The sequence below is a fragment of the Salmo salar genome, chromosome ssa23 (genome assembly GCF_905237065.1).
Source record: "Salmo salar chromosome ssa23, Ssal_v3.1, whole genome shotgun sequence".
Classification (NCBI taxonomy): domain Eukaryota; kingdom Metazoa; phylum Chordata; class Actinopteri; order Salmoniformes; family Salmonidae; genus Salmo; species Salmo salar.
In genome coordinates, this window is record NC_059464.1 from 2,586,402 (window position 1) to 2,614,198 (window position 27,797).

Consider the following 27,797-nt stretch of genomic DNA (forward strand, 5'->3'; position numbering starts at 1 on the left):
GACTATGCGCACTGCGTGGTTTCAGACGGCAATCTATCCCCGCTCTTCCAAAGAGAAAGTGAACGTTTTTAGTTCAGTGCGGCGATAGAGTGGTGTTTGAATTAGGGTTTATTCTGATGACATGATGATCGTGGATTGGGTGACGTTTGACATAAAACATATTGTCGCTCTTATCCATTAGAATCTTATAATGTAGGCAAACCTACCCGCACTATATCTGCGAGCTGTTGTCTGGAGCGCACATGGAAAATTATTGCTTGAGTTAATTAAACACATTGAGAACTTTGGATTTTATTCGGTACATGACAACTTAAGCGAAAAAGTACCTTTTAATGTGCACTACGTCATTACGCACTGCTTTTTATTAGACCACTGGTGGAAAAATGCGCAGATTTTGTTTATGCAAGATTTTGGAATATTCGCCTGAAAATCTTTCACCAATTGGATGGAAACATAGCTACTGTAATAGAAACAACAGGCAGATATATTTACCACATACTTTAATGTTGCAAGTTCAGGTTAAAATAAAACACTTTAATGAAAAACTTACATAGTCACCATCTGCTACATAATTATAGATATATGCATCCTGTTTGATATTACACACTGCTCTCTAATATGATCAAATAAATGCTTATGTACATGCTGCTCAGTGTTAAGCTGTATTTACAAGATTGATCTCAAATGGAAATAATGTAAAAATGGATATCCAATTACACATCAGAAACAAAAGATTTTACCCCCAAACTAAAGCATTTGCTAACTGTCTAGCAAGTACTGCATCTGATCATACACTCTTTCACTATAAACACACACAAACCATAAAATGCATACCCAAAGGCAGCATACAGAGAAAATACCCATACGCCAAAAATGTACACACACAGTATTCAAACTCACATGGGCCAATCGCACAGAAACACTTACAAACTGTGTAATGCTGCAGCCCTTGACATCATTAACTGAATACATTGATTGCCATTTAAAGGATAAAAAAACATGACCAATGTTATATTGCTGACATTTTAAAGTGAACTTTAACCACGCGCTCTCACGCAGACACACCCTACTGTATTGCACTTCATACTCCAACAGTAACATGACAGAGCAGCACTAAACATAATTACTTTTTTTCAACTCTGCTTGTACCATCAAACATTAAGTATGAAGTCTTAAAAAAAACACACACAAAGCAAGGTAACTTGCTTTTTCACACATTCACCTAAAAACTTCAAAAAAGGGAACAGCCTTCGGGGCGCTAGGTTTTTGCATAACGGTCTAATTGTCTCAACCCTGTGAATTGCACTTAATGAGAGAGAATTTAGTTTTTTGATGACTGCAATCCCACTCAGACGCACAGATTACATGAGTAGGATTTAGTGAGATTGCTAAAAAGTGGTCGCACTGCAACACACACACTCGTAAACACACAACTCACACATGCCCAAGTGTATACAAACTCTCGCTCACACATACAGCCTGTACTCACTCATTCTCTACCACAATATAACGAAACATTGGGATATCGATATTGACAAAGGTGCTCCCGTAACTGGAGTAGGTTTTATATGAAACTCGTAAAACCTACGTGTGTGTGTGTGTATATATCTCACACACACACAGTATACAAAAACATTAAGAACACCTGCTCTTTCCATGACAGACTGACCAGGTGACTACAGATAATCTATGATCCCTTATTGATGTCACTTGTTCAAACGACTTCAATCGGTGTAGATGAAAGCGAGGAGACAGGTTAAAGAAGGACTTCTAAGCCTCGAGACAATTGAGACATGGATTGTGCATGTGTGCCATTCAGAGGGTGTATGGGCAAGACTAAATATTTAAGTGCCTTTGAATGGGGTTTGGTAGTAGATGCCAGGCACACCAGTTTGTGTCAAGAACTGCAACGCTGCTGGATTTTTCATGCTCAACAGTTTCCTGTGTGTATCAAGAATGTTCCGCCATCCAGCCAACTTGACAACTGTGGGAAGCATTGGAGTCAACATGGGCCAGCATTCCTGTAGAATGCTTTCGACACCTTGTAGAGTCCATACCCAGACAATTGAGGCTGTTCATTTGGAAGGTGTTCCTAATGTTTGGTATACTCTGTGTGTGTGTATATATATATATATAAACATCACATGCTACTCTTGGCAAAGCTGTATGAAGTGACGGAGTGGCAGAGCCGATGGCCCTTACGCAGGGTGAGGGGACACACATTCAGGCCAGGAAGAGCAATGGATGAGGGATGAAACATCAATGAAAACATCTCCCTTCACCGCTCAGTCCCAGCCGTTGTCCTTTATCATGTGGGACAGCTCAATTATGAACTTCCCTTCCTTGTACTTCTGACTCAACTCAAAGGCCTGCTCCTGTAGGGAGAGGGATAGAGATGGTGTGGGGGATAAGAGGCTGGAGTGAGTAGTAGACAAGCATAAAAGACATCTACATTTTTTGAGGATGGGGATTGAGGATATTATTTGAGTTATTTACAGTGTGTAGACATCGATAAGTAGCATAGTATGTGTGTGTGTGTGTTTGTCCTTACGTATTTCCAGCCCAGTGTGGTATGGCAGTTCTCACAGTAGATGTCTGCCACAGCGTGGAGCCCGGTGAGTAGCAGCCTCTCCTCGGCAGGACCACAGCCCACGTTCACCCTGAAAACACCAGGAACAAGAACCACAGGTCAATTACCGACATGGTTCCCTGCCACAAATGTGTGTTTTGTGGCCTGACCTAAGCTTATCAGATTTTCTGGTGACCCACCAGATAAGCATACAGTGGGGGAAAAAAGTATTTGATCCCCTGCTGATTTTGTATGTTTGCCCACTTACAAAGAAATTATCAGTCTATAATTTTAATAGTAGGTTTATTTGAACAGTGAGAGACAGAATAACAACAAAAATATCCAGAAAAATGCATGTCAGAAATGTTATAAAATGATTTGCATTTTAATGATGGAAATAAGTATTTGACCCCTCTGCAAAACATGACTTAGTACTTGGTGGCAAAACCCTTGTTGGCAATCACAGAGGTCAGACGTTTCTTGTAGTTGGTCACCAGATTTGCACACATCTCAGGAGGGATTTTGTCCCACTCCTCTTTGCAGATCTTCTCCAAGTCATTAATGTTTCGAGGCTGACGTTTGGCAACTCGAACCTTCAGCTCCCTCCACAGATTTTCTATGGGATTAAGGTCTGGAGACTGGCTAGGCCACTCCAGGACCTTAATGTGCTTCTTCTTGAGCCACTCCTTTGTTGCCTTGGCCGTGTGTTTTGGGTCATTGTCATGCTGGAATACCCATCCACGACCCATTTTCAATGCCCTGGCTGAGGGAAGGAGGTTCTCACCCAAGATTTGACAGTACATGGCCCCGTCCATCGTCCCTTTGATGGGGTGAAGTTGTCCTGTCCCCTTAGCAGAAAAACACCCCCAAAGCATAATGTTTCCATCTCCATGTTTGCCGGTGGAGATGGTGTTCTTGGGGTCATAGGCAGCATTCCTCCTCCTCCAAACACAGCGAGTTGAGTTGATGTCAAAGAGCTCCATTTTGGTCTCATCTGATCACAACACTTTCACCAGTTGTCCTCTGAGTCATTCAGATGTTCATTGGCAAACTTCAGACGGGCATGTATATGTATTCTTGAGCAGGGGGACCTTGCGGGCGCTGCAGGATTTCAGTCCTTCACGGCGTAGTGTGTTACCAATTGTTTTCTTGGTGACTATGGTCCCAGCTGCCTTGAGATCATTGACAAGATCCTCCCGTGTAGTTCTGGGCTGATTCCTCACCGTTCTCATGATCATTGCAACTCCACGAGGTGAGATCTTGCATGGAGCCCCAGGCCGAGGGATATTGACAGTTCTTTTGTGTTTCTTCCATTTGCGAATAATCGCACCAAATGTTGTCACCTTCTCACCAAGCTGCTTGGCGATGGTCTTGTAGCCCATTCCAGCCTTGTGTAGGTCTACAATCTTGTCCCTGACATCCTTGGAGAGGTCTTTGGTCTTGGCCATGGTGGAGAGTTTGGAATCGATTGATTGATTGCTTCTGTGGACAGGTGTCTTTTTTACAGGTAACAAGCTGCGGTTAGGAGCACTCCCTTTAAGAGTGTGCTCCTAATCTCAGCTCGTTACCTGTATAAAAGACACCTGGGAGCCAGAAATCTTTCTGATTGAGAGGGGGTCAAATACTTATTTCCCTCATTAAAATGCAAATCAATTTATAACATTTCTGACATGCGTTTTTCTGGATATTTTTGTTGTTATTCTGTCTCTCACTGTTCAAATAAACCTACCATTAAAATTATAGACTGATCCTTTCTTTGTCAGTGGGCAAACGTACAAAATCAGCAGGGGATCAAATACTTTTTTCCCCCCACTGTATATATTTCTTTCTTTTTTTAACAAGAAAGGTGATCATTCTATACAGAACCTAATATTTAGCCCCAAATCGAAGGGTGTTTGCTATGCACCAGTTGAGAAATGACATGCTAACTACTAAATGGGGCGGCAGGTAGCCTAGTGGTTAGAGCGTTTGGCCAGTAACCAAAAGGTTGCTAGATCGAATCCCCGAGCTGACAAGGTCAACATCTGTCATTCTGCACCTGAACAAGGCAGTTAACCCAGTGTTCCTAGGCCATCATTGTAAATAAGAATGTGATCTTAACTGACTTGCCTAGTTAAAAAAATAAATTCAAACTACAGCTAACAGAAGGTAAATATAACTCAACTAGAACGTGACATCCACTTTTAGGATAGTGAACTGGCTTCAGGTTGCATTGTATGGGTTACAGGACTAGAGTAAACACACTGAAGTGGCATAAGGAGAACCTGGCAGATGCATGATAATGACAGTGTACTGAGGCTTGAGTGGTAACTAAGGTAGGACTGTGTTTTAGGGACCTAAAAGGGATACTATTTTGCTTATTAGTTATGGGTACACTGTGTAGGCTATATGGCCAATACACTGGATGACAAGTAAAGATACTCACACAGAGTTGAAGAGGTAAGCACGTCCCTGGCTACCCTGAAAAGACTGGACGACAGAAAAAAAAGAATGAACTCAAATGTGCCACGAAGACAGAGAGAGAGAGCGACAATGCAAGATAAATAAAATAAAAAAATTAAAATCGGTGGTTTTAAAGAAAGTGTGACATTGAGGTAACGTTTCTCAGCTTACAATGCAACAGAGGACTGTGGCTGTTTCCAATGTTATTGATATGTAATATAATTTCACACAGCAAACCAGGGGTTGGAACAATTTTCCCCCCCCCAATCGTTTGGTTCTAAACAAAACCACAAATGTTTTGTTTTCCAACCAGCAAAATAAAGCTCTGAACTAGAGGTCAACCGATTAATCGGAATGGCCGATTAATTATGGCCGATTTCAAGTTTTCATAACAATCGGTAATCTGCATTTTTGGACACCAATTATGGCCGATTACATTGCACTCTATGAGGAGACTGCGTGGCAGGCTGACTACCTGTTACGCGAGTGCAGCAAGGAGCCAAGGTAAATTGCTAGCTAGCATTAAACTTATCTTATAAAAAACAATCAATCTTAACATAATCACTAGTTAACTACACAATGTTGATGATATTACTAGTTTATCTAGCTTGTCCTGCGTTGCATATAATCGATGCGGTGCCTGTTAATTTATCATCGAATCACAGCCTACTTCGCCAAACGGGTGATGATTTAACAAGCACATTCACGAAAAAAAGCACTGTCCAATGCGTACCTAACCATAAACATCAATGCCTTTCATAAAATCAATACACAAGTATATATTTTTAAACCTGCATATTTAGTTAATATTGCCTGCTAACATGAATTTCTTTTAACTAGGGAAATTGTGTCACTTCTCATGCATTCTGTGCAAGCAGAGTCAGGGTATATGCAGAAGTTTGGGCTGCCTGGCTTGTTGCGAACTGTGTGAAGACCATTTCTTCCTAACAAAGACCATAATTAATTTGCCAGAATTGTACATAATTATGACATAACATTGAAGGTTGTGCAATGTAACAGCAATATTTAGACTTACGGATGTCACCCGTTAGATAAAATATGGAACGGTTCCGTATTTCACTTAAAGAATAAACGTTTTGTTTCCGAAATGATCGTTTCCGGATTTGACCATATTAATAACCTAAGGCTCGTATTTGTGTGTTAGTATATTTTAATTAAGTCTATGATTTGATATTTGATAAAGCAGTCTTATTGAGCAGTGGTAGGCAGCAGCATGCTCGTAAGCATTCATTCAAACAGCACTTTCCTGCATTTGCCAGCAGCTCTTCGCTGTGCTTCAAGCATTGCGCTGTTTATGACTTCAAGCCTACCAAATCCCGAGATTAGGCTGGCAATACTATAGTGCCTATAAGAACATCCAATAGTCAAAGGTATATGAAATACAAATGGTATAGAGAGAAATAGTCCTATAATAACTACAACCTAAAACTTTTTACCTGGGAATATTGAAGACTCATGTTAAAAGGAACCACCAGCTTAAATATGTTCTCATGTTCTGAGCAAGGAACGGTAGCTTTTTTACATGGCACATATTGCACTTTACTTTCTTTTCCAACACTTTGTTTTTGCATTATTTAAACCAAATTCAAAATGTTTCATTATTTATTTGAGACTAAATAGATTTTATTGATGTATTATATTAAGTTAAAATAAGTGTATTTTTTACTTTTTTTGGTTCAAACCGGTTCAGAGTAGAGGTCGACTGATTATGATTTTTCAACACTGATACCGATTTATTGGAGGACCAAAAAAAAAAAAAAAGTACCGGTTTATTTAGTTCCTTTCTGTTCATTTTTTTACCTGTGAAATCAATAGTTTCTACATTTAGCTCATTAAATTACTTCACCAATCCGTGTGGATAGAGCAGGAAACTAGTTGTTTACATGTGTGATGGACGGACAAGTGTAGCCTATTTTGCAAGATGTGACTGAAATTTTATGGGTCGGGAGAGAGCGAGAGGGTTGCTATGACATCCATTATCTGAATTAGATCCACAGAATTATACCTAGGCGGAGCAGCTTCTATGAAGGAACTTTGAATGTCCTTTGAGCTAGCAAGCTTACGCGCTTGAACTAGCAAGCTAACGCTTGTGTTTGCAGAACGTCACCAGAATAAAAAATAAGTCCAACGTGAAATGTGATAACTAAGCATAGTTAACTGACATTGAAAAAGTAAATCCATTATTCTCTAGCTAATTAAAAATGTCTATCCCGTCTTCTTACATCAGTACAGTAGCCTATGCTTTGGAGGGGGGAGGGGCAGATTGCCTGTGCATGTTTAGGCTAAGATTTTCAGCTTGCAGACAGACAATGGAATACGTTTCTGAGTGATAGAGAGGGTTTTGCATAGGTGCTTTGTTGCATTTTATTTGTGGGACTAGAAAAAAATGCCTGGAATGTAAAATAACATTTATTAACCGGTTTTCATGCTTTTAAAATAATGGTTCTGTTATGGAGCAGTATGGATCACTTTCGTTCCTGGTTCCGTTTCTGTTATTGAAAAATTACATTATTTTCCGGTTTTCTGTTCTGTTCCCTGAACCGGGTTCCAACCCCTGCAGCCAACACATAGGCTTATTATTCAATTATATGGAATTTAACCCACTGGCCACAAACGGTCCCTGTAGTCTCACCTTGGAGATGAGGTCATCATGGTTGGCCAGGTGTGCTCGGCAGTGAACACAGCTGTACCTGCGGTGGCACGAGTCTAGGTACGCCTGGAACGTCTTAGCCTTTGTCAGCTTCACCATGTCTGAGGAGATAGAGAAGAAAACAGAGAGACTTAGCGTTTAACAGGAAAACAGGAGAGACAGAGAGGATATTGGGTATTACAGGGGCTCATAATGCTAGGCTACTCCTAAATGTGATTGTAGTAAACCCTAAATTTCACTATTTGTGAAGTTTAGTAACTATGAGAAGATACCATTTCGTAAGCTTATTTGCCAAATAGGGTTAGGCAAATTTGGGTAAACAACACAAACACAAAGAGCAACATATGACTCCCATGGCTTTCAACTGAAAACTGGAAAATGCAAGTGAAAGAAACAAGTTCAACAACTTTTGGCTGTCTGTCCTGTCCAACGCTGCAAAAAAGTAATGCCAGCATTGTAGAAAACACATGCACTCAACTGTTAATTTCCTCCATTTAGGCATGACAGGTCACACCTTGAGTGTCAAAATGTCAGAAAGAATCAAACAATAATGAACTAAATGTATTATTAGGAGTGTGAAACAAGTCTGGGCGCATATTAGTGACTTAACTTTAAGCCATATGCATGTCTAATTCGCAGCACACTTCCTGGTACAATTACAGCAGGGTCCGTGCTATCAAGCGATCCTCCGTGTTATCCACGATCCTTGGAACGTCCCTACCCATTGAAGTTTACATTTGAAATGTTTTAAGTAAGGGTTTAGGGTTAGGGGTTAAGTTTTGGGTAGGGACGTCGCAAGGATCCCAATAACTCTGACCATTGCACCAGACAGAACACAACATGCATTGACCTACTTTACTGTACCAGCTAAACCCGACTATGTATGGTCAGAGTCAGTAGCGCTCCATAGATGGATGGGGAAAATGTGTTATTTTTTACTCAAAAGTCTTATGTCATTTAAAACGGTTAAATGTTAGTGTGAAAATCCATTATTGTAGCTAGAGTCATTTCAAAATAACGCCGCAGTATTAATGCCAGCGCATACACGAACAAGCAAAACATCACTCTGAACCTTGGAATTTTGCTGGCCTGCTAACGTTAGCTGACTCGCTCCACATTCTGACAAAGCAACCAGCTAACGTTACATAGGCAGCTAGCCAATAATTCCCCAAAACGATGCATACAGTGAATTATTCATCGACAGCCTTCCTCTGTGGCTAGCTATCCATTTTAGCCAACTATCGTGAGAGACTAGCAAACATGTTGACGTTAGCTTACTAGCTAGCAACTGAACCATAATCTGGGTTTAGAGAAGAAGCTGAACATGTTTACTGTAAACCCGCCATTTCAGGTTTAGCTAGCAACCTACATGGAAGGAAATACAAGCGCAATAGAAAATAGCTCTGGACTCACCTAAAGTAGTTATCGGATTTTCAGTGGAAGACCTAATTTGAACGAAGATTTGACCAGCAACTAAGATGGTCAACTAAGATGCATCAGTAAATTGCTAAATCGTCTAGGAGATCACTTTTTCCAGCAAGAAACCATCGGACAGATGGATCCAAACAAACAAGAAGAATCGTGGTGTAGATTTTCTCTCGGTCTCTCACACTTGACAACAGGAACAAGTTTTTCTCTGAGATGAAACAGTTTCGTGTATGTTGTAATTAAAATGACAATAGCTACTCCGACTTAAGTTTTGTGTAGATAGGATATTTTCGTGGTGACTGACAAACTTGCAATATTATGCAGCGTTTGTTTACAACGCTGGTTAAGGAGGCGGTACCAAAAACGTCACCAGCTACAAAACAAATCCCCAACGACCAATGGGAATCGTCAGATTGACTGGGGGAATGTAGGTCGGACAATTAGGTTGAATTTTTACTCGTTTCTATGAGGAGATTCGACCGGGCGCCAATGTAGGCATGTTTTGCACTGGCTGAAAGTTTATTGAATTCGATTCCCAGGCATGATTGTGAGCCATGTTTCTGAAGCATGAATAATGCTGCCTTGTTGACAACATAACCAAGCGGTGCAGATTTGAGCAGGGCGCTTCTCTCCCACCCAGTCACATGACGGGCTATAGGCATATTTAACCCGGGCCAGTTTAATAGAACTCTGCCATAGTTATGGTACTTTCAAGACTCTACCATAGAGAACTCGAAAAACTTTTTTTCCCCCTTCAAATCATGACGTCAGTGGTCTTCAGGTCGGAAAGTTGGAGCTCTCGAAAGATGCCGGAGTTTCCGAATTGTAATTCCGAGTTGGATGACCTTTCAAAACGATTTTTCCCAGTCGGAGATCGTTTTTCCCGAGTTTCCAGGGTTCTTGAATTTACTAATGTCGGAAGTCGGAGATTTCCGAGTTCCCAGTTGTCTCGAACCATTAGCATCTGCGTCCAGAGATACTTTTGAGGAGATGGGAAGCTCAATTGGAATCGTATTACATTGTGTAAGTTGCAAATGCTTTGTCAATGGGCAGCTCGGTGCATTCTGGGACAGATCACTCCATCAAGGAGTGAATGGAAGTCAATTGGGAACTAGCTCAAAAACTCAACATTAGCACGATTTACGGGAACCACAGCAGGTTAGTGGCGCCTTAGTTGGGGAGTACGGGCTCGTGGTAATGGCTGGAGCGGAATTAGTGGAATGGTATCAAACACATGGTTTCCATGTAACTTGCTCTCTATAATGTCGTATAAGCTTTTAAATCGTGACATTACATACTGTTAGGTTGCGTCAATTCGATCTGGTATCGGAACAAAATATTCAGCACATAGTAACTTCTGATTTCTTTGTACTTTAATTAATGCAAACCCTTGAAGGGTAAATAGGTGGTTCGTATATACGGGCTCCCTGTAACACCTCGCAGGGCAAAACAGAGAACTGAAATGACATAAGTTCTTCCTTAAATACTTCTTGACAGACGTAGTTCCCTCTCCCTGAGGGCCTGTCATAGTAGAGGCTTGGGTGTGGTTTAGACTTACTCCAGCCTATCGTTGGCGTGCAGGCTGGTCCCAGCCTCTAGACGTGTCTTTGTTGCCAAGCATAGTTGTCTTCTAGCTTATCTTCGTGTGTGTAACCGAGAGTCAGACACTCAAGGACAGTGCCTGTTTTTATGCTACAGCCATTCTCCCCTCTATCAGTTCCTCACATACACCTGTCCTTGAGCGGCCCCACAACCAGGCATTGTGTGTGTGTGTGTGTGTGTCACGAGTCTACTCAGCCTACACTACTAGCCAGCAACCCTCCAGTTAGTCATGTCTATTATATGTCGCTCAATCTATGTTAATACAATATAAACCTTTTATGTTTAGCATTAGTATTCATAAGTTATGCACCACAACTAATTTTATTATATAGGTTTAAATAGTTGTATTATATTGGTTATGCAAACAAATAGTTGGTTAAACCCTAACAATACCTTCGAGATTACCTAGTCAGGTTTCTCGGCATAGAGCCCCATAGTGGACGTGTCGTAATACCTAGCCGTCAAACAGGGAAATGGTTATAATCGTTTTTCCACCATTCATTTTTCCCATAAGGGATTTTAAAATAAGGTCTGTGTTTGGTGTGGGCTTACCCTGGCATGATGTTTCAATAACTATGTAAATCTCTCCTGGATAAGGTGACTTATATTTGTCTCTATTTACCCTCAGATTCTAAAATAGTAATTAGGATCAAAGTAGACATTGTGCAAGACTACAAATCCCTGCAAGCTCCTGCATGTCATCTCTAGCTGACACCTTTGCTAACAAGTATTGTGACAATTTTAAAACTTGCACAAGACAGTTCACAGAATAGTCAATTTAAAGAAATGTAGCCAATTTATTCATTACTAAATTTAGCTAACATTAGATAAGTTAAGAATTTAAGCTAACTTTCTGCCCATATCAGATATGGGCATGTCCTGGGATTTTGTTTTGTTACGCACAACCTCATACTAATCACATTAGCCTACGTTAGCTCAACCATCCCGGGGGGAGAGATTGACACGATTATCAAAACGTCACACCAGGGTAAACCTACATGATACCAGTGGTGGAAAAAGTACTCAATTCACATACTTGAGTAAAAGTAAAGATGCCTTCATAGAAAATGACTCTAGTAAAAGTGAAAGTCACTTAGTAAAATACAACTTGACTAAAAGTCTAAATGTATTTGGTTTTAAATATACTTAAGTATCAAAAGAAAATGTAGTTGCTAAAATATACTTAAGTATCAAAAGTAAAAGTACAACTAATTAAATTCCTTATTAAGCAAATCAGACAGGACAATTTTTTAAAATGTTATTTCTTTTTTATTTACGGATAGCCAGGGTCACACTCCAACAGTCAGACATAATTTTAAAACATGGCATTTGTGTTTAGTTAGTCCGCCAGATGAGAGGCAATAGGGATGACCAGGGATGTTCTGTTGATATGAGTGCAAATGGGACCATCTTCTGTCCTAAGAAAGTACTTTTGTGTGTCAGGGAAAATGTATCGAGTAAAAAGTACAGAATTCTATTTAGGAATGTAGTTAAGTAAAAGTTGTCAAAAATGGAAATAGTAAAGTACAGATACCACAAAAAATTACTTAAGTAGTACTTTAAGGTATTTTTACTTACCACTGCACAATACACAGCCCTTATTTGAAGTATTTCTGAAATCGCTTATGGGAAAAATTAATGGTGGGTATTATGACTCGTACGGTGGTACTGTTCATATGCTAAACGGAACTAGGAAACTCAGAAATTTCTGAGTTTCTTAGGTCCGACTCGCACATGAATGTGGCATCAAACCCTGACTTTTAGAAGGGATTGCTTGACGATTAGTTTAGCAACCGCATGACGCAGAATGACAACGTGAACGCGATTGGTCAACAGTCTGCTAGTGAGGCATTATACATTTCACCATTCATTGGCCACTGGGATTCCTATCTCCTACTTTCTAAGTATCTCTGCTGAGTCAAAAACAACCAGATGTTCCAGTTTTCAGGGGAAATGGAAAGAGCCTGTGACTCAACTTCCTCTTTTGGACGTTAACAAGGCTACTCCACTGAGGTAGGGTGACTCCTTTCTATGGCGACGCTCCATCTGTTCTCCTCCTCCACATTTACTGGATTGGTTGAACAGTGCAGAAGAGGACCTCCCCCGACAAGTTTTTTTTTCTCGTCAAGACCAGTATGTAGGGGAACTAGTTTCAGGCATTTCTACTACGCATGCTAAGCTATGTAGAAGTCATCTGAATCCTGTCCATGTTGTCCTTGGTCACGCATGAGAAAGATCATAGAGATCCTATAAAATTATTCTAATTCCATGGATATGATACTGTAGCTCAAGACAGTATACTAGCTACAGTTTACTTGCTACATAACACAATAACTGTAGACCCAATAATAAAGCCACTGGATAAACAAGGTCAAGAGCGCTGCACTGAAAATTGGTTATATGTCCTTGCTGTCAAAATGTAAAAACATTGGTGATTATTAGTGAGCTGGGCCGCAGGGGTGGACTGGGACAAGAATTTGACCCTGGCATTTTATCCATACCAGCCCACACCACTGCTCGTGCCGCCAACTCACCCCCACCACGGGGGGAGTGGTGCCCAGACCTACATCCACACCAAGCTTGACTCTTCTGACATTCGCATCCACTCTAAGTTAAACTTAGACACAGGCAGTAGTGCTGACACATAACATTGGCAGTTGGCCTACTAATACAGCCACTGTTAGATGGGCATACCACCATAGAGCCACAAACAAAAATGAAAACAATGGAGCAAATGCAACTCTGGGGGAAATTATTGTTCTAAAAACAGTCATTATACATGAACAACATGATTAGAAAATTACATTAGCTAAAGTTCTGACTTGTACTCAACTCTCAAGTCTGAAATTCTTATCTAGATTTAGATGAACCAGTCCAGTGCCCTGTGTTTCCAGCTCTTATTCATTGTGGCTGCTGTGTGCGTCACAGAAGGCTTATTTCGACGAATTCTAAAGGACAAGGTCTTAATCTCTTACCACGTCTCTAAAGAGTTGTTTGAATTTATCTACTTATTATTTTAACATTTGTTATACTGCATCCAACGCACAGGGAACCAGGTCAGGAAAGTGCAGCCTTTGTTTCCCACTGGGACCTGACTGGCTGGTAGATTATTGTTAAACTGTGAGCGGACTTTGACCATGGCATGGGCCGAGAGAATGAGGAAGTGAAGCAAGTAAATACATAAATACTGTGTGTTGGAAGCCGTTATTTTCCAGTGGTATAAACAAATGGAAGTTGGTCTTGAATGCTTCAAACTATACAAGTATTTATTTAAATCATCTTTGCTCTGATAAACATACAATTTGTATAGCATGTCATAAATACCCCAAAAGTCAGTTCCATTATGTAAATGTCATAATACCATGAGAGAATGTCAATGATATAGACTTAATTATAGACAAGTAATTATCAAGGATATAGACAAGTAATTACTTCTCCTCCCAACAACATCCAGACAGTCACTGATAGATCCATTAAGGTTTGGGAAGGTTGCAGAGAGAGGTGAACAGTGCCTCAATATATGGCCACAATCCATTAACCAAAAGACAGTAAGTGTAAGTGACATCCTTTGTGTAGATGGAATGAAGTTGCCTAAAGACATTGATCAGAGATTGGTTATGTGTTTTTCCCTCTATTGGTTAAGGTTGGGATTTGGGAAAGTTACACTGGTCTTGGATCTGTGCTTTTTGGGCAACTTCCTCACAGAGCTGTCCTTTTGCTCATTGGTGGAGACCGGAGTTGTGAAGGAAAATTGCGATTTCAGTGTGGTTCTTTCAGTGATACACAATGTACGAGTGGATGTGTCTTGATAGGTAGCTCGAGCTGTCAGTTAAGAACCCTGTTTGTGAATTAGTAGTTTGATTGGAAGTTTGGGCTGTCAGTCTTGACTCCTGTGTCTGTGTAGGTAGTCAGTCAGGAGGGTGGGGTAGTCTGTCATGACGCCTGTGGCTCCTGCTTCGAACGCCGCCTCGATGTCAGGATCCTCGTTGCAGACGAACAGGTGCACCTGAGGACAGAGCGGGCCAGACGTCAGTTATCCCACATGAAAAAAATACTACAGATTACTATAAAATACTACAATACGTACTAAATAATTCTATAGTAAACCTTTGTATACTGTACTACACACTGTAGTATCCCTTGATCATGTGTATTACTAGTATTTTAGAATGTTGTAGAATACTATAGTGAATACTACAGTATTATCTGCAAAAATAATCAGTGTAGTAAATATTACAGTAATGTCCGCAAAAACACTACACTTTTTTAACAATAGTAAATACCAAGGAGTCAATGCTGAGACCAAGGTCACTTTTCCAGATGAGCCCCGTATTAAGCACCAAAATACACATTCATATACACAATAAAATACAGGTTATTATACAGAATACACAAAAAGAAAAACAGAAAAAAGACATTCTTCAGTAAAAAGGTCCCCTAACAACCGTCTGAAATGCCATAGAGGCACAAATTCCACCAATTATAAAGTGTATTGTAGATCATTCCACAAGTAAGGTGCAAGGAAATGAAAGGCTGATTTACCTAACTCTCTGGATACCATCTACGTGACTTCAAAGAGGTGATGAGGAACTATAGTATTCAATTTGCATATACCCTGCCCATTCCCCTCACCCCATTTTGTGCCACCCATACAGTGCATTCAGAAAGTATTCCATTCACTTTTTGTTTTTTGCTCTGACATGCACTATCAACTGTGGGACCTTATATAGACAGGTGTGTGCCTTTCCAGATTATGTCCAATCAATTGAATTTACCACAGGTGGACTCCAATCAAGTTGTAGAAACATCTCAAGGATTATCAATTGAAACAGGATACACCTGAGCTCAATGTCGAGTCTCATAGCAAAGGGTCTGAATACTTTTGTAAATGTGATAGTTCAGTTTCTAAAAACCTGTTTTTGCTTTGTCGTCATGGCGTATTGTGTGTAAATTGATGAGGGGGAAAAAAACTTTTTTTTTAAATACATTTTAGAATAAGGCTGTAACATAACAGAATGTGGAAAAAGTGAAGGGGTCTGAATAATTTCTGAATGCACTGTAAGTGAGAAACCTACAGGCTAAGTATAGACCATATATTGTGATCCCTACAGGTTATTGAAAAGAGCAGAAGCTCTGAACTATTCGTTCAGACTCCAGTCCTACCTACCTACAGGTTATGTAAAATTCGCTCTTTTAGTATTTCTCCAGTAGGTTTCCTGAAGGAGAAAGCCTCCACTTCTATGTCAAAGATAATAAAACAAAAACACTATAGTAAATACTACAGTAATGCCTGCAAAAGCGCTACAGTCTAGTACATTATGCAAAACCTCTACGGTGAATACTACAGTATTTTCCATGTTGGTGGATATGAGTGAGAGGGCTGGGTTGTGTTTATTAGGTACAAAACAGAAGAAAATGGTCCAAAACAAAGTGAAACGGAGTTACTATCTGAACTTGAAATATCTGAACATTGAATGTGAAATGCTGACCCTGGTTCCATTTCAGTCACCTGTCCCTTCACCAGGTGTGTCAAACTCATTTTGACCCAGGTGCGCATTCGGTCTTCAAGAAGGTCAAGAGCGCTGCACTAAAAATTGTAAACATTTGGAAAATATAGGTGATTATTAGTGAGCTGGGCCGCAGGGGTGGACTGGGACAAGAATTCAGCCCTGGCATTTTATCTATACCAGCCCACACCACTACTCGTGCCACGAACTCACCCCCACCACAGGGGGAGTGGTCCCCAGACCCTATCAGCCACTGCCCAGACCTTATCACAGACCTACATCTACACCAGGTTTGAGTCTTCTGTCTGACATTCGCATCCACTAAGTTAAATTTAGACACAAGCAGTAGTGCTGACACATAACATTGGCAGTTAAGTACAGCGTTTCTCAACCATTTCTGTACCAGTGACTGACGAGACATGGTCCTCATCTTTTTTAACCAGTCCATGTTTAAAACAAATACAATATGTAAAAGCACCACTGGAGATACAACTCACCACTTTAACTGTGCATCTGCTCTAGCAATTTTGTTTGCCTCCCTGTTGTGCTGTCGATCTGTCTCAGCATCTTCTCTGCTGTCACTCTGTGCTTCTTCTGCTTTAGCCAACACCCACAAAGCAGTTGTTTTGGAGGTGGAACTGTGTTAGAAATGTCAAATCCACAAGTAGCTCCTGGCATTATACCTAAAGCGGACATTGCCATTGGCTGCACGAAGTTGCATTAAGAGAAATCCCATGCAGCCTTGTTTATAATTTCGAACACTGGAATTTGAGATATTAATCTACACATCGATTAGGCTGATAGAAATCCTCATTATTTTGTTTGATTTACAATATGAGTGTCGTTATTTCTATATAGACTACACTTTCTTGTTCTGAACTTCTAACGCGGGTGGGAGGGGTGTGGCTTTGTGACAATAATCAAGAGCAGCTGCTCACCGATTTGACAGCTCCAACACCGCCAAAGCATCAGCAATGCAGCTATCGCTGGTTAACTCTTGATCTGATTGAATCTAGACCTTAAGCTATATTTCAAATGACTGCCTATCATATGTGTTCCCCTGAATCAACAACTACCCTATTAATTTCTATTACAGGCCTCCAGACTATCATTTTCCACTGGTGCCACTCACTTTTACAGTTGATGGCACCAGCCCATGATTTGGTCAGTAATCATCTTATAAAGTCATTAGTAGTACTTTATTAAGAAGTATAATAAATAGACTACTGAGTTATTCACGTCCAAGCAGGAATGCATGTTTCAATATATTTTTATGTGCTAATCCAGTGATTGTCATGAATTTTGGGGTTCAAAATTAAACTATAGTTGCTATATTTTACTGTCCAAATAGGACTCCAGGATTTACTGATTTATTTTTGTTCGATAGAGATGAATTACATACATCTTAATGTGCAGTAACTAATATCATAGGCTAATTAATGTGGGGTTCAACACCTGTAGAAGTGGAAACTACTAAAAAAGCACATTAATTACATTTCTAACTCTAAATATAATATCCACTGCTAGTAGCCATGTATTAATCCAACAGTAAATGTTATGTGCTAAAAAACACATTTGTAGGCTACTACCCATGAGCTCCATATCTCAAACCCATATAAAAATATCTTGGTTGTAAAATAGTTGTGATTGAGCTGAATATTGAGAGTTGGGAAATAAATAATTATACCTACAGAAAGCCGACACCCTCCTCTCTTCGACAGGGACAAGGGGATGAAGCTTGTTGTACGCTTAGAAAGCATTTTTCTCTCAAGTGCATGGGGGGAGAGGAGAGTGGCTCGCTCATTGCAGCAGCAGGCCCCAGCAAGGGCACAGGCACATTGGGAGGGCAGACACTTTCATTACAGGAATCATTAGGATAATGCACTTTACTGTTTGACCAAATCATAGTTTTAGCCGCCCCAAAACTAGAATGTGTTCTAAGTTTATAGGCACCCTTTCCGTTTTTTACGACCCATGATCTTGGCTGTCTAACTGATGACAGAGTTGGAGCAGGTCTCTTTGCTGATGCCGCGTTTGACTTTGAATGTGAGTTTGCATGACCTCAGTCTATCAGAAAACTGGCCATTGCCCACTGATCATCCAAAAGCCCATTATAGATCAGTATAACAGAGAAATTCCACTAAAATTGGGCTGGGTTGGAACTCCTCCTATGTTTGCTCCTTGCCCTACACACTCTGAGTGTCTATAGTTCTTAAAGGGCTGGATAAGGGAAAGAGGGATGTAACAGGAGCTCTGCTGAGCCTACTGACGGGCCATGACATACTGAAGCGGTAGAAGTTAGCAGAAGGGTCTAGGAAGTGATGGCAGTAACAATTATGATGATAATAGTAATGCTGATGGTTGCTCTGTACCTGAATTCCTCTGTTGGCCAGATGTTTGAATAGACTCTTCCTCATCGTTAATCTGGAACAACATGAACGTTTTGCAGGTGCTTTAATCTTTTATCAAAGTGTTTATACATATACAAGGTATATGGTCTGTTGGTTTTAGTAGGAAAAGGGAACTGCTTTGTAACTGTAGTAAATGTACCCACTTTTCTATCAGATAGATGACCATTCTGTTCTTCAGAAGACGCTCCTCAGGAATATATGTCCTGCACCAAATAGAATGAGATTATATGATACAGTTACAATTTACGACACACACAAGGTTGCCAGAGAAAGAACAATAGAAAGCTCTCTGTCACCACACATCCGTCTGCACCTATACTCAAAGATAAACATGTGACCACACACATCCATAACAGATGATGGTGAAGTCAGATGGGTTCTGTATCAGCACATGAACTTTGGAACCCATACGCAAAAAAAACATACATGACACACACCTGTTAATAATGCGGGGCAGGTAGAACTGCAGGAAGCTCTCTCCCAGCGGTACAAAGGGCAGCAGGCCACTGTAGTAAAGGAGGAGCAGCTGCAGCCCTCGTCTCATACTGAAGCTATAGGGCATGGTGGAGTTCTACAAGGAGAGAGGGAGAGAGGGTAGGTGAGAGGGAGAGCAGAGAGGGAGAGCAGAGAGAGCAGAGGAAGAGGGGAGGAGAGGGAGAGATGGAGGAATGGGATAGAAGAGAGCAGGAGGGACAGGGAAGAGAGCGGGTGGGTTGAGAGAGAGGGAGAGCAGAGAGAGAGGGGGAGCAGAGAGAGAGGGGAGGAGAGAGGGTGGGTTGAGAGAGAGGGAGAGCAGAGAGAGGGTGGGTTGAGAGAGAGAGAGGGAGAGCAGAGAGAGAGGGTGGGTTGAGAGAGAGAGAGGGAGAGCAGGAGGGACAGGGAAGAGAGAGAGAGGGAGAGCAGAGAGAGACAGGGAAGCGAGAGGCTGGGTTGAGAGAGAGAAGGAGGGAGAGCAGAGAGAGACGGAAGAGAGGGTGGGTTGAGAGAGAGGGAGGGTTGAGAGTGTAAGAAAACATCTCTCCCTAGGACAGGAGTTGGAGTTAGACCCCTGGTTCAGTTTATTGTATCTTCCCCTAGTTGACACTTACAGTTCTGCGGCACTTTTCCATAATGGTAGAGTCTACAGTCGCCCACACTGTGAGGTCCTCTCTATCATACTGTTTCACCATGTTGGACGCCTGAGAGAGATAGAAGAAGGTATGGAGCGAGAGAGAGCGATGGAAGAGAGACCGGGGCAGAAAGGGAGAGGGGAGTTATTCGTGGTCTGTGACTTAGACATTCAGTGAAGCTGTGAAACCTATTATCGTTAGATTCTTTTTTTCCCCTGACATGGTCAAATAACTCAAGCCTAGATAGGAAAAAAGTTACCAAATTTGGCACATAAAGACCATGAGTAAAATATGTGTCAAAAAGAATGGTACCGATTGGCCTATAGGTGGCAATGTTATAAGCGGTCTCACTTAAACCCTCATATCCACCGCCCCGTTTGAGGTAGGTGTCTTTCGTCATGCTGAACAAATTTGCCTCAAGGACCCATAAGGCCTGTCAGGATATATTTTTTCATCCATCTTGAGAATTTTGGAAAACCTCTGAAAAACAAGTCCAAATAACACCAAGCTAGGGGATTGGTTAATGACAAATCAAAAAGCAGATTTTACGTGTCCATTTAAATCCACTTCACAATGGCCTATCAACTTGAAACTGCTATCATGGACGTCTCTAAGATGAACCACACTGAAATTGGTATTGATTACTCAAAAGACGGGAACTTAACAACTAATTCTTTGCATATGGAACGCTTATGCTCAAAAACATCTGCAATCATCTTCTCCTTGTGACCCAAATGTCAGATTATGTCCAGATTTTATATTTCGACTCATGACATCAGTCTTTAATGGTTTTAGTTGTTACATTCAAATATGGCTGCACTGTACCTATAAATACACATTAGCACATATGCTAATGCTAAAAATACTTAAATCTTCTCACGAACCATAAATCATATTGACTCCGGATTTGGTATAGACTCAATGAATTAGCCTCTAATGAATTGGATAATGATTAGTTGCTGCATTCAAAGTCGGCCACGTTACACAACTAGATGGCACCATATAACACCAGGGCTATAAGAACTTAACCGATAGACATGGGGCCATGAAATTTGGTTTGTAAACCAATGTATATGTCCTTAGAAGCTGTGTGACTATAACGTCACTGCAACCTTAGATGGCTGCACTGGACCAGTTGGTGGCACTATAGATGTCGTCATCCTTGTGGTATTGAGAGATAACCTTGGTAATGCTTTCACTGATTGCACATAAAGGAAGATAGTTCCAACATGATATAGTGCTTGCTTTGTTATCCAACTATCTTGTGTCCTTTCTGTCCTCCTGTGAACCCCGTTCATTGCTGCTCACTGCTATATTTATAAAGTATATTCTGTAAATAAAGTTGAATTTGATTGGATTTAGCTCAATGGGGTAACTTTAAAACAGTGTAAAGTTTAATTAAAGTTGGATTTGATTAAATTCAGCTTAGTCCTGTACTTTCTCCATCAGCAAGCTGTTGTCTTCTTTGATTTCGATGTTGACTGGCATCTTAGGGAACTTCCTGAACACTTCCTCCAACAGGGTGAACTTCCTGTCTGTACCGGTGCTGTAGCGGCCTGGTGTGGGGAAGGAAGGAAGAAAGGGAGGGGATGGGAGGGAGAAGGGTGAGGTGGTGAATGTCATGATTATACACACACACGCATGCACGCATATACGCACACACACATTGGTGCGAAACCTCACAAGGAGCATTTGTCTATGCCATTGACCCACTTCTGTCAGAGAAGTATGGTGGATGAGTGTATGTGTCTCTGTGTGTGTATTGCCTTGATTAGGCTGACAGCGTTGATGTATTTTGGTACACCAGAAGTACATGAATTTCCAATAGAAAGCTGCGTTTGCCTTGCAGCATTGAGTTGCAGTGTGTTGTGTGGTGCAACGTATGCATAGACTTGACAGAAATAGTAGCAAAAGGTGAATGTGGAACTTTTGTTGTACACACAGCCACAAAAAACTTCGGATTACATAATGAAGAAATTCAATTTATTACGCAGCATTGACGCTGTCTGTCTGATCGAGACATACTTTTGGTGATGTAGTGTATGTGGACACCCTTCAAATTAGTGGATTTGGCTATTTCTGCCACACCCGTTCTGACAGGTGTATAAAATCAAGCACACAGCCATGCAATCTCCATTGACAAACATTGGCAGTAAAATGGCCCGTACTGAAGAGCTCAGTGACTTTCAATGTGGCACCGCCATAGGATGCCACCTTTCCAACAAGTCAGTTCGTCAAATTTCTGCCCTGTTAGAGCTGCCCCGGTCAACTATAAGTGCTGTTATTGTGAAGTGGAAACGTCTAGGAGCAACAATGGCACAGCCACCAAGTGGTAGGCCACACAAGCTCACAGCGCGTAGCCTGTAAAAATCGTCTGTCTTTGGTTGCAACACTCACTACCAAGTTTCAAACTGCCTCTGGAAGCAACATCAGTACAAGAACTGTTCGTCTGGAAATGGGTTTCCATGGCCGAGCAGACACACACAAGCCTAAGATCACCATGCGCAATGCCAAGCGTTGGCTGGAGTGGTGAAAGCTCACTGTCATTGGACTCTGGAGCAGTGGAAACGCGTTCTCTGGAGTGATGAATCACAATTCACCATCTGGCAGTCCGACAGACACATCTGGGTTTGGCAGATGCCAGGAGAACGCTACCTGCCCGAATGCATAGTGCCAACTGTAAAGTTTGGTGGAGGAGGAATAATGCCCTGGGGCTGTTTTTCATGGTTCGTGCTAGGCCACTTAGTTCCAGTGAAGGGAAATCTTAATGCTACCGCATACAATGACATTCTCTAGGCGATTCTGTGCTTCCCCCTTTCCAACTTTGTGGCAATAGTTTGGGGAAGGCCCTTTCATGTTTCAGCATAACAATGCCCCCGTGCGGACCTCCTGATTGGCACAGGGGTCTAAGGCACTGCATCGCAGTGCTAGCTGTGCCACTAGAGATTCTGGGTTCGAATCCAGGCTCTGTTGCAGCCGGCGGCGACTGAGAGACCCATGGGGTGGCGCACAATTGGTCCAGTGTCGTCCGGGTTAGGGCAGGGTTTGTCCTGCAGGGATATCCTTGTCCTATCGTGCACTAGCGACTCCTGTGGCAGGCCGGGCGCAGTGCACGCTGACACAGTCGCCAGGTGTAGGGTGTTTCCTCCGACACATTGGTGCGGCTGGCTTCCGGGTTAGATGTGCATTGTGGAAGCAGTGCGGCTTGGTTGGGTTGTGTTTCGGAGGACGCAGGGCTCTCGACCTTCACCTCTCCCGAGTCCGTACGGGAGTTGCAGCGATGAGACAAGACTAACTACGAAATTGGGGAGAAAAGGGGGTTAAAAAAATATATAATAATATATTTTTCACAACTAATAATAAAAATGAAAAAAAGTTAAAAATTAAAATCAATGCCCCCGTGCACAAAGCGAGGCCCAACCTCACGAATGCTCTTGTGGCTGATTGGAAGCAAGTCACCGCAGCAATGTTCCAACATCTAGTGGAAAGCCTTCCCAGGAGCAGCAAAGGGGGATCAAATCCATATTAATGCCTATGATTTTGGAATTAAATGTTTGACGACCAGGTGTCCACATAATTTTGGCCATGTAGTGTATGTGTGTATGCGTTACAGTGGATACCTGCATTAAACGTGACCTCCAGTCTGTCCTTATACAAGGGTAAGTCCTGAAAAGAAAAACACAAATCGTATTTTATACTACAAAATGAATGAACTGTCTCATTACTGTATGGAACAGTTTATGGAACAGATTATAAAAGGGGCCTACATGTATACACATTATAATACATACACATTAAGGTCAGAATAGCTATGGTAACAGAGTTCAAGCAACAACCGAGGGGAATTTTACATTCTATTTCTATGGTTTTAATATACATTTGACCTCTGACCTCTAGGTTTAGGGAGGAGATGGTGACATCACGGCCAGTCTGCCTCAGGAGGTTTTCGTCATGTGACACGACCACATGACCATCCCGGGTCAGGTGACAGTCCAGCTCCAGCATTCCTGTACCCTGCTCCACCGCACTGAGGGGGGGGGGGCTAGATTAAATACCGACACCCGCATAACTGTTGTTTTGAAGGTGTCGTAGGTGGAACTGCATTAGAGCTGTCAATCCACAAGTGGCTCCCGGCATCATACTTATTGCAGACATTGGCACATTAGTAGAAATCCCATGTAGCCATGTTTACAAGTTCCAACACTGGAATGTGTGATACAATCTACACATCGATTAGGCTGAAATATTTAGTTTAATGATTTTTAATTTGAGTTTCATTATTTCTATATAGACTTCATTTTCTAGTTCTGAACTTCTAATGTGAGTGGGACGGGTGTGGCTTTGTGACAATGACCACACGAGCAGCTGCTCACCGATTTGAAACACCAACTATGCAGGTGTCGGTTAGCGCATGTTAATGCTTGATCTGATTGAATCTAGCTCAGAGGTGTCAAACATACGGCCCGGATCTGGCCCGTGAGGGGGTCCAAACCAGCTTAAAGGTGGTTTGAGAAAAAATACAAAAAAATAAAATAAACATACTTTAAAATGACTAAAACCAAAGCGAAAGTATGTCAAAATTATAATGGACCTACAGTGCCTTCAGAAAGTATTCATACCCCTTGACTTATTCCACATTAAGTTGTGTTACAGCCTGAATTCAAAATGGATGAAATATATTTTTTTGTAATAACAAAGTTAAGAAGATTTCATATTTTTTTCAAATATCGAATTTACATAAGTACTGTATTCACACCCCTGATTCAATTAAGTGATAATGCCTGAGAAGCCTGTGTTTGGAGGATATATTGGCACGGGTGTTCGTCTAGGGCCGGCAAACTGTGCCAATACCCTCCAAACACCGGCTTCGAGGGCATTATCTCTTTTGAACAACGGGTTACCTACATATTCAAATAATGATTGACATATTTTCATTCAACTTTATTAAAACTATTTCATCCTTCCACAAGATATAGTCCCAACACAAATCTAAGGTTGCACCCCAAGCCGGTTAGTTTGCCAGAGACTCGACCCAGTTGCTCAGTCTTTTTGTTCTAGTCATTCGTTCTAAATGTTCCATACCCATACCGGCTGGCAACGTTTTTATCCCTTGAATTCTAGCTAGCCAACTACGGCTAACTTACAGTCACATCAAACAGTGCAAAATAACAGCAAAGTAGCTTCATTTGCATTTCTTTAAGTTGTTTTCTAGTGTAATCTATTTGGATACAACCAAAACAATGAGTTAATGAGGCACGATTTCGCCTGGCATAGAAAATGTGCTCTCTCATCAGGACACTGTTGTTCAGAGGAGCTAGCCAATAACACAGCTAACACAAACACTTCAAACTGAAGCTGGATAGACTTTAAACTAGCCGTACTTCATTTCATTTGATATTTTTTCAATTGTTATTCCTTTGTAGATATCCATGAAAATGATGCCAGCTGATTCATGATTTCGACTGGCTGAGAAATGCTGCCTGCTTGTCGGTCTCATCCTGACTCCCGACACTTTCATAACTATGGGACAGCTTGAGATTGAGTTTGAATATTAAAACAATGTTGAAATGTCGAAGAGACAGACAGCAAGGTTTATGAGTACCGAGTCAATGTGAGAGGGTACAGGTTAGTCAAGGTAATTTGTGCATGTAGGTAGGGGTAAAGTGACTATGCATAATAATAAACAGCATCATAATAAACAGCGAGTAGCATCAGTGTAAAAGCAAGGGGGGGGGTTCAATGTAAATATCTCAGTGGCCATTTAATTGTTCATCAGTCGAATGGCTTGGGGGTAGAAGCTGTTAAGGAGCCTTTTGGACCTAGACTTGGCGCTCCGTTACCGCTTGCCGTGCGTTAGTAGTGAGAACAGTCTAAGACTTGAGCGACTGGAGTCTTTGACAATTTTTTGGGCCTTCCTCTGACACTACCGAGTATATAGGTCCTGAATGGCAGGAAGTTTGGCCCCAGTGATGTACTGGGCCGTATGCACTACCCTCTGTGGCGCCTTACGGTCAGATGACGATACCAGGTGTGATGCTACTGGTCAGGATGCTCTCGATGGTGCAGCTGTATTACTTTTTGAGGATCTGGGGACCCATGCCAAGTCTTTTCAGTTTGCTGAGGAGGAAAAGGTGTCGTGCCCTCTTCACGACTGTCTTGGTGTGTTTGGACCATGAAAGTTTCTGGTGACGTGGACACCAAGGAACTTGAAACTCTCGACCCTCTCCAATACAGCCCCATCGATGTTAATGGGGGCCTGTTCGGCCCTCCTTTTCATGTAAGTCCACGATCAGCTCCTTTGTCTTGCTCACATTGAGGGAGAGGTTGTCCTGATCTCTGACCTCCTCCCTATAGGCTGTCTCATCATTGTCGGGGATCAGGCCTACCACCATTGAGTCATCAGCAAACTTAATGATGGTGTTGGAGTCGTGCTTGGCCACACAGTCGTGGATGAACAGGGAGTACAGGAGGGGACTAAGTACACACCCCTGAGGGGCCCCAGTGTTGAGGAACAGTGTGGCAGACGTGTTGTTGCCTACCCTTACCACCTGGGGGCGACCCGTCAGGAAGTCCAGGATCCAGTTGCAGAGGGAGGTGTTTAGTCCTAGGATCCTTAGCTTAGTGATGAGCTTGGTCACTATGAGCTTGGGCACTATGGTGTTGAACGCTGAGCTGTAGTTAATGAACAGCATTCTCACATAGGTGTTCCTTTTGTCCAGGTGGAAAAGGGCAGTGTGGAGTGCGATTGCGTCATTTGTGGATCTGTTGAGGCGGTATGTAAATTGCAGTGGGTCTAGGGTTTCCGGGTTGATAGTGTTGATGTGAGCCATTACCAGCCTTTCAAAGCACTTAATGGCTACCAACATGAGTGCTATGGTGCAGTGCGGTAGTAATTTAGGCAGGTTACCTTCGCTTTCTTGGGCACAGGGACTATGGTGGTCTGCTTGAAACACGTAGGTATTACAGACTCGGTCAGGGAGATGTTGAAAATGTCAGTGAAGACACTTGCCAGTTGTTCCACACATGCTCTGAGTACACATCCAGGTAATCCGTCTGGCCCCGTGGCCTTGTGAATGTGGACCTGTTTAAAAGGTCTCGCTTACATCGGCTACGGCGAGTGTGATCACACAGTCGTCCGGAAAATCTGGTGTTCTCATGCATGCTTCAGGGTTGCTTGCCTCGACGCGAGCATAGAAGGCATTTAGCTCATCTGGTAGGCTCGCCTCACTGGGCAGCTTGTGGTTGGGTAGCCCTTTGTAGTCTGTAATAGTTTGCAAGCCCTGCCACATCCAACAAGCGTCAGAGACGGTGTAGTAGGATTCAGTCTTAGTCCTGTATTGACACTTTGCCTGTTTGATGGTTTGTCTGAGGGCATAGCGGGATTTCTTCTAAGCATCCGGATTAGAGTCCTGCTCCTTGAAAGTGGCAGCTCTAGCCTTTAGCTCGGTGTGGATGTTGCCTGTAATCCATGGCTTCTGGTTGGGATATGTACCTACAGTCACTGTAGGGACGACGTCATCGATGCACTTATTGATGAAGCTGGTGACTGAGGTGGTATGCTCCTCAATGCCATTGGATGAATCCCGGAACATATTCCAGTCTGTACTAGCAAAACAGTCCTGTAGCAAAGCATTCTTCTCATTTGACCACTTCCGTATTGAGTGAGTCACTAGTACTTCCTCCTTTAGTTTTTGCTTGTAAGCAGGAATCAGGAGGATAGAATTATGGTAAGATTTTCCAAATGGAGGGCGAGGAAGAGCTTTGTATGCATCTCTGTGTGTGGAGTAAAGGTGGTCTAGAGTTGTTTTCCCTCTGGTTGCAGATGTGACATGCTGGTTGAAATGAGGTAAAAAGGATTTAAGTTTGCCTGCATTAAAGTCCCCGGCCACAAGGAGCGCAGTTTCTGGATGAGCATTTTCTTGTTTGTTGATGGCCTTATACAGCTCGTTGAGTAAGGTCTTAGTGCCAGCATCGGTTTGTAGTGGTTAAATAGACAGCTACGAATAATATAGATAAACTCTCTTGGTAGATAGTGTGGTCTACAGCTTATCATGAGGT

At 41.9% G+C, this 27,797-nt stretch overlaps 2 protein-coding genes and 1 non-coding gene across 10 annotated transcripts in view; 1 reads left to right on the plus strand and 2 right to left on the minus strand.

Annotated features, from left to right (window-relative positions):
- Positions 1-485: 485 nt before the first annotated feature.
- LOC106583905 (protein yippee-like 3) lies at positions 486-10,131 on the minus strand. Its single transcript, XM_014168554.2, has 5 exons — positions 9,096-10,131; positions 7,665-7,783; positions 4,995-5,038; positions 2,552-2,660; positions 486-2,375 (listed from the first exon to the last, which is right to left on the minus strand). Exons 2-5 carry the CDS (start codon positions 7,779-7,781, stop codon positions 2,286-2,288), a joined length of 360 nt encoding a protein of 119 aa, XP_014024029.1. The 5' UTR covers positions 7,782-7,783; positions 9,096-10,131; the 3' UTR covers positions 486-2,285.
- Positions 10,132-13,957: 3,826 nt separating this feature from the next.
- LOC106583904 (lysophospholipase D GDPD3) overlaps positions 13,958-27,797 on the minus strand; it is a 28,683-nt gene continuing 14,843 nt past the window's right edge. For 4 of the 8 annotated variants that reach the window (XM_014168551.2, XM_014168550.2, XM_014168549.2 and 1 more), the window contains 8 exons: positions 23,631-23,766; positions 23,360-23,405; positions 21,177-21,295; positions 19,719-19,808; positions 19,068-19,201; positions 18,774-18,833; positions 18,592-18,643; positions 13,958-14,718 (listed from right to left, as the gene is read on the minus strand). In XM_014168551.2, coding sequence (XP_014024026.1) covers positions 14,590-14,718; positions 18,592-18,643; positions 18,774-18,833; positions 19,068-19,201; positions 19,719-19,808; positions 21,177-21,295; positions 23,360-23,405; positions 23,631-23,766 — 766 coding nt within the window. In that variant the 3' untranslated portion in view covers positions 13,958-14,589. Of the gene's footprint in view, positions 14,719-16,716; positions 16,858-18,591; positions 18,644-18,773; positions 18,834-19,067; positions 19,202-19,718; positions 19,809-21,176; positions 21,296-23,359; positions 23,406-23,630; positions 23,767-27,797 lie in introns of all 8 variants that reach the window. The other 4 variants (XM_045706009.1, XM_045706008.1, XR_006761474.1 and 1 more) reach the window with 4 other exon arrangements.
- LOC123729954 (U7 small nuclear RNA) lies at positions 15,892-15,946 on the plus strand. The gene has a single exon (XR_006761650.1). It is a non-coding gene; the product is annotated as a U7 small nuclear RNA (small nuclear RNA).

What these genes read in the sequence shown, in the direction of transcription:
- LOC106583905 (XM_014168554.2), bottom strand. Translation starts at nt 7,781, where the DNA reads ATGGTGAAGCTGACAAAGGCTAAGACGTTCCAGGCGTACCTAGACTCG. An exon ending in GCTTACCTCTTCAACTCTGT is followed by an intron (nt 2,661 to 4,994) that starts GTGAGTATCTTT and finishes TGGTGTTTTCAG; the next exon opens with GGTGAACGTGGGCTGTGGTC. An exon ending in CCACACTGGGCTGGAAATAC is followed by an intron (nt 2,376 to 2,551) that starts GTAAGGACAAAC and finishes CTCTCCCTACAG; the next exon opens with GAGCAGGCCTTTGAGTTGAG.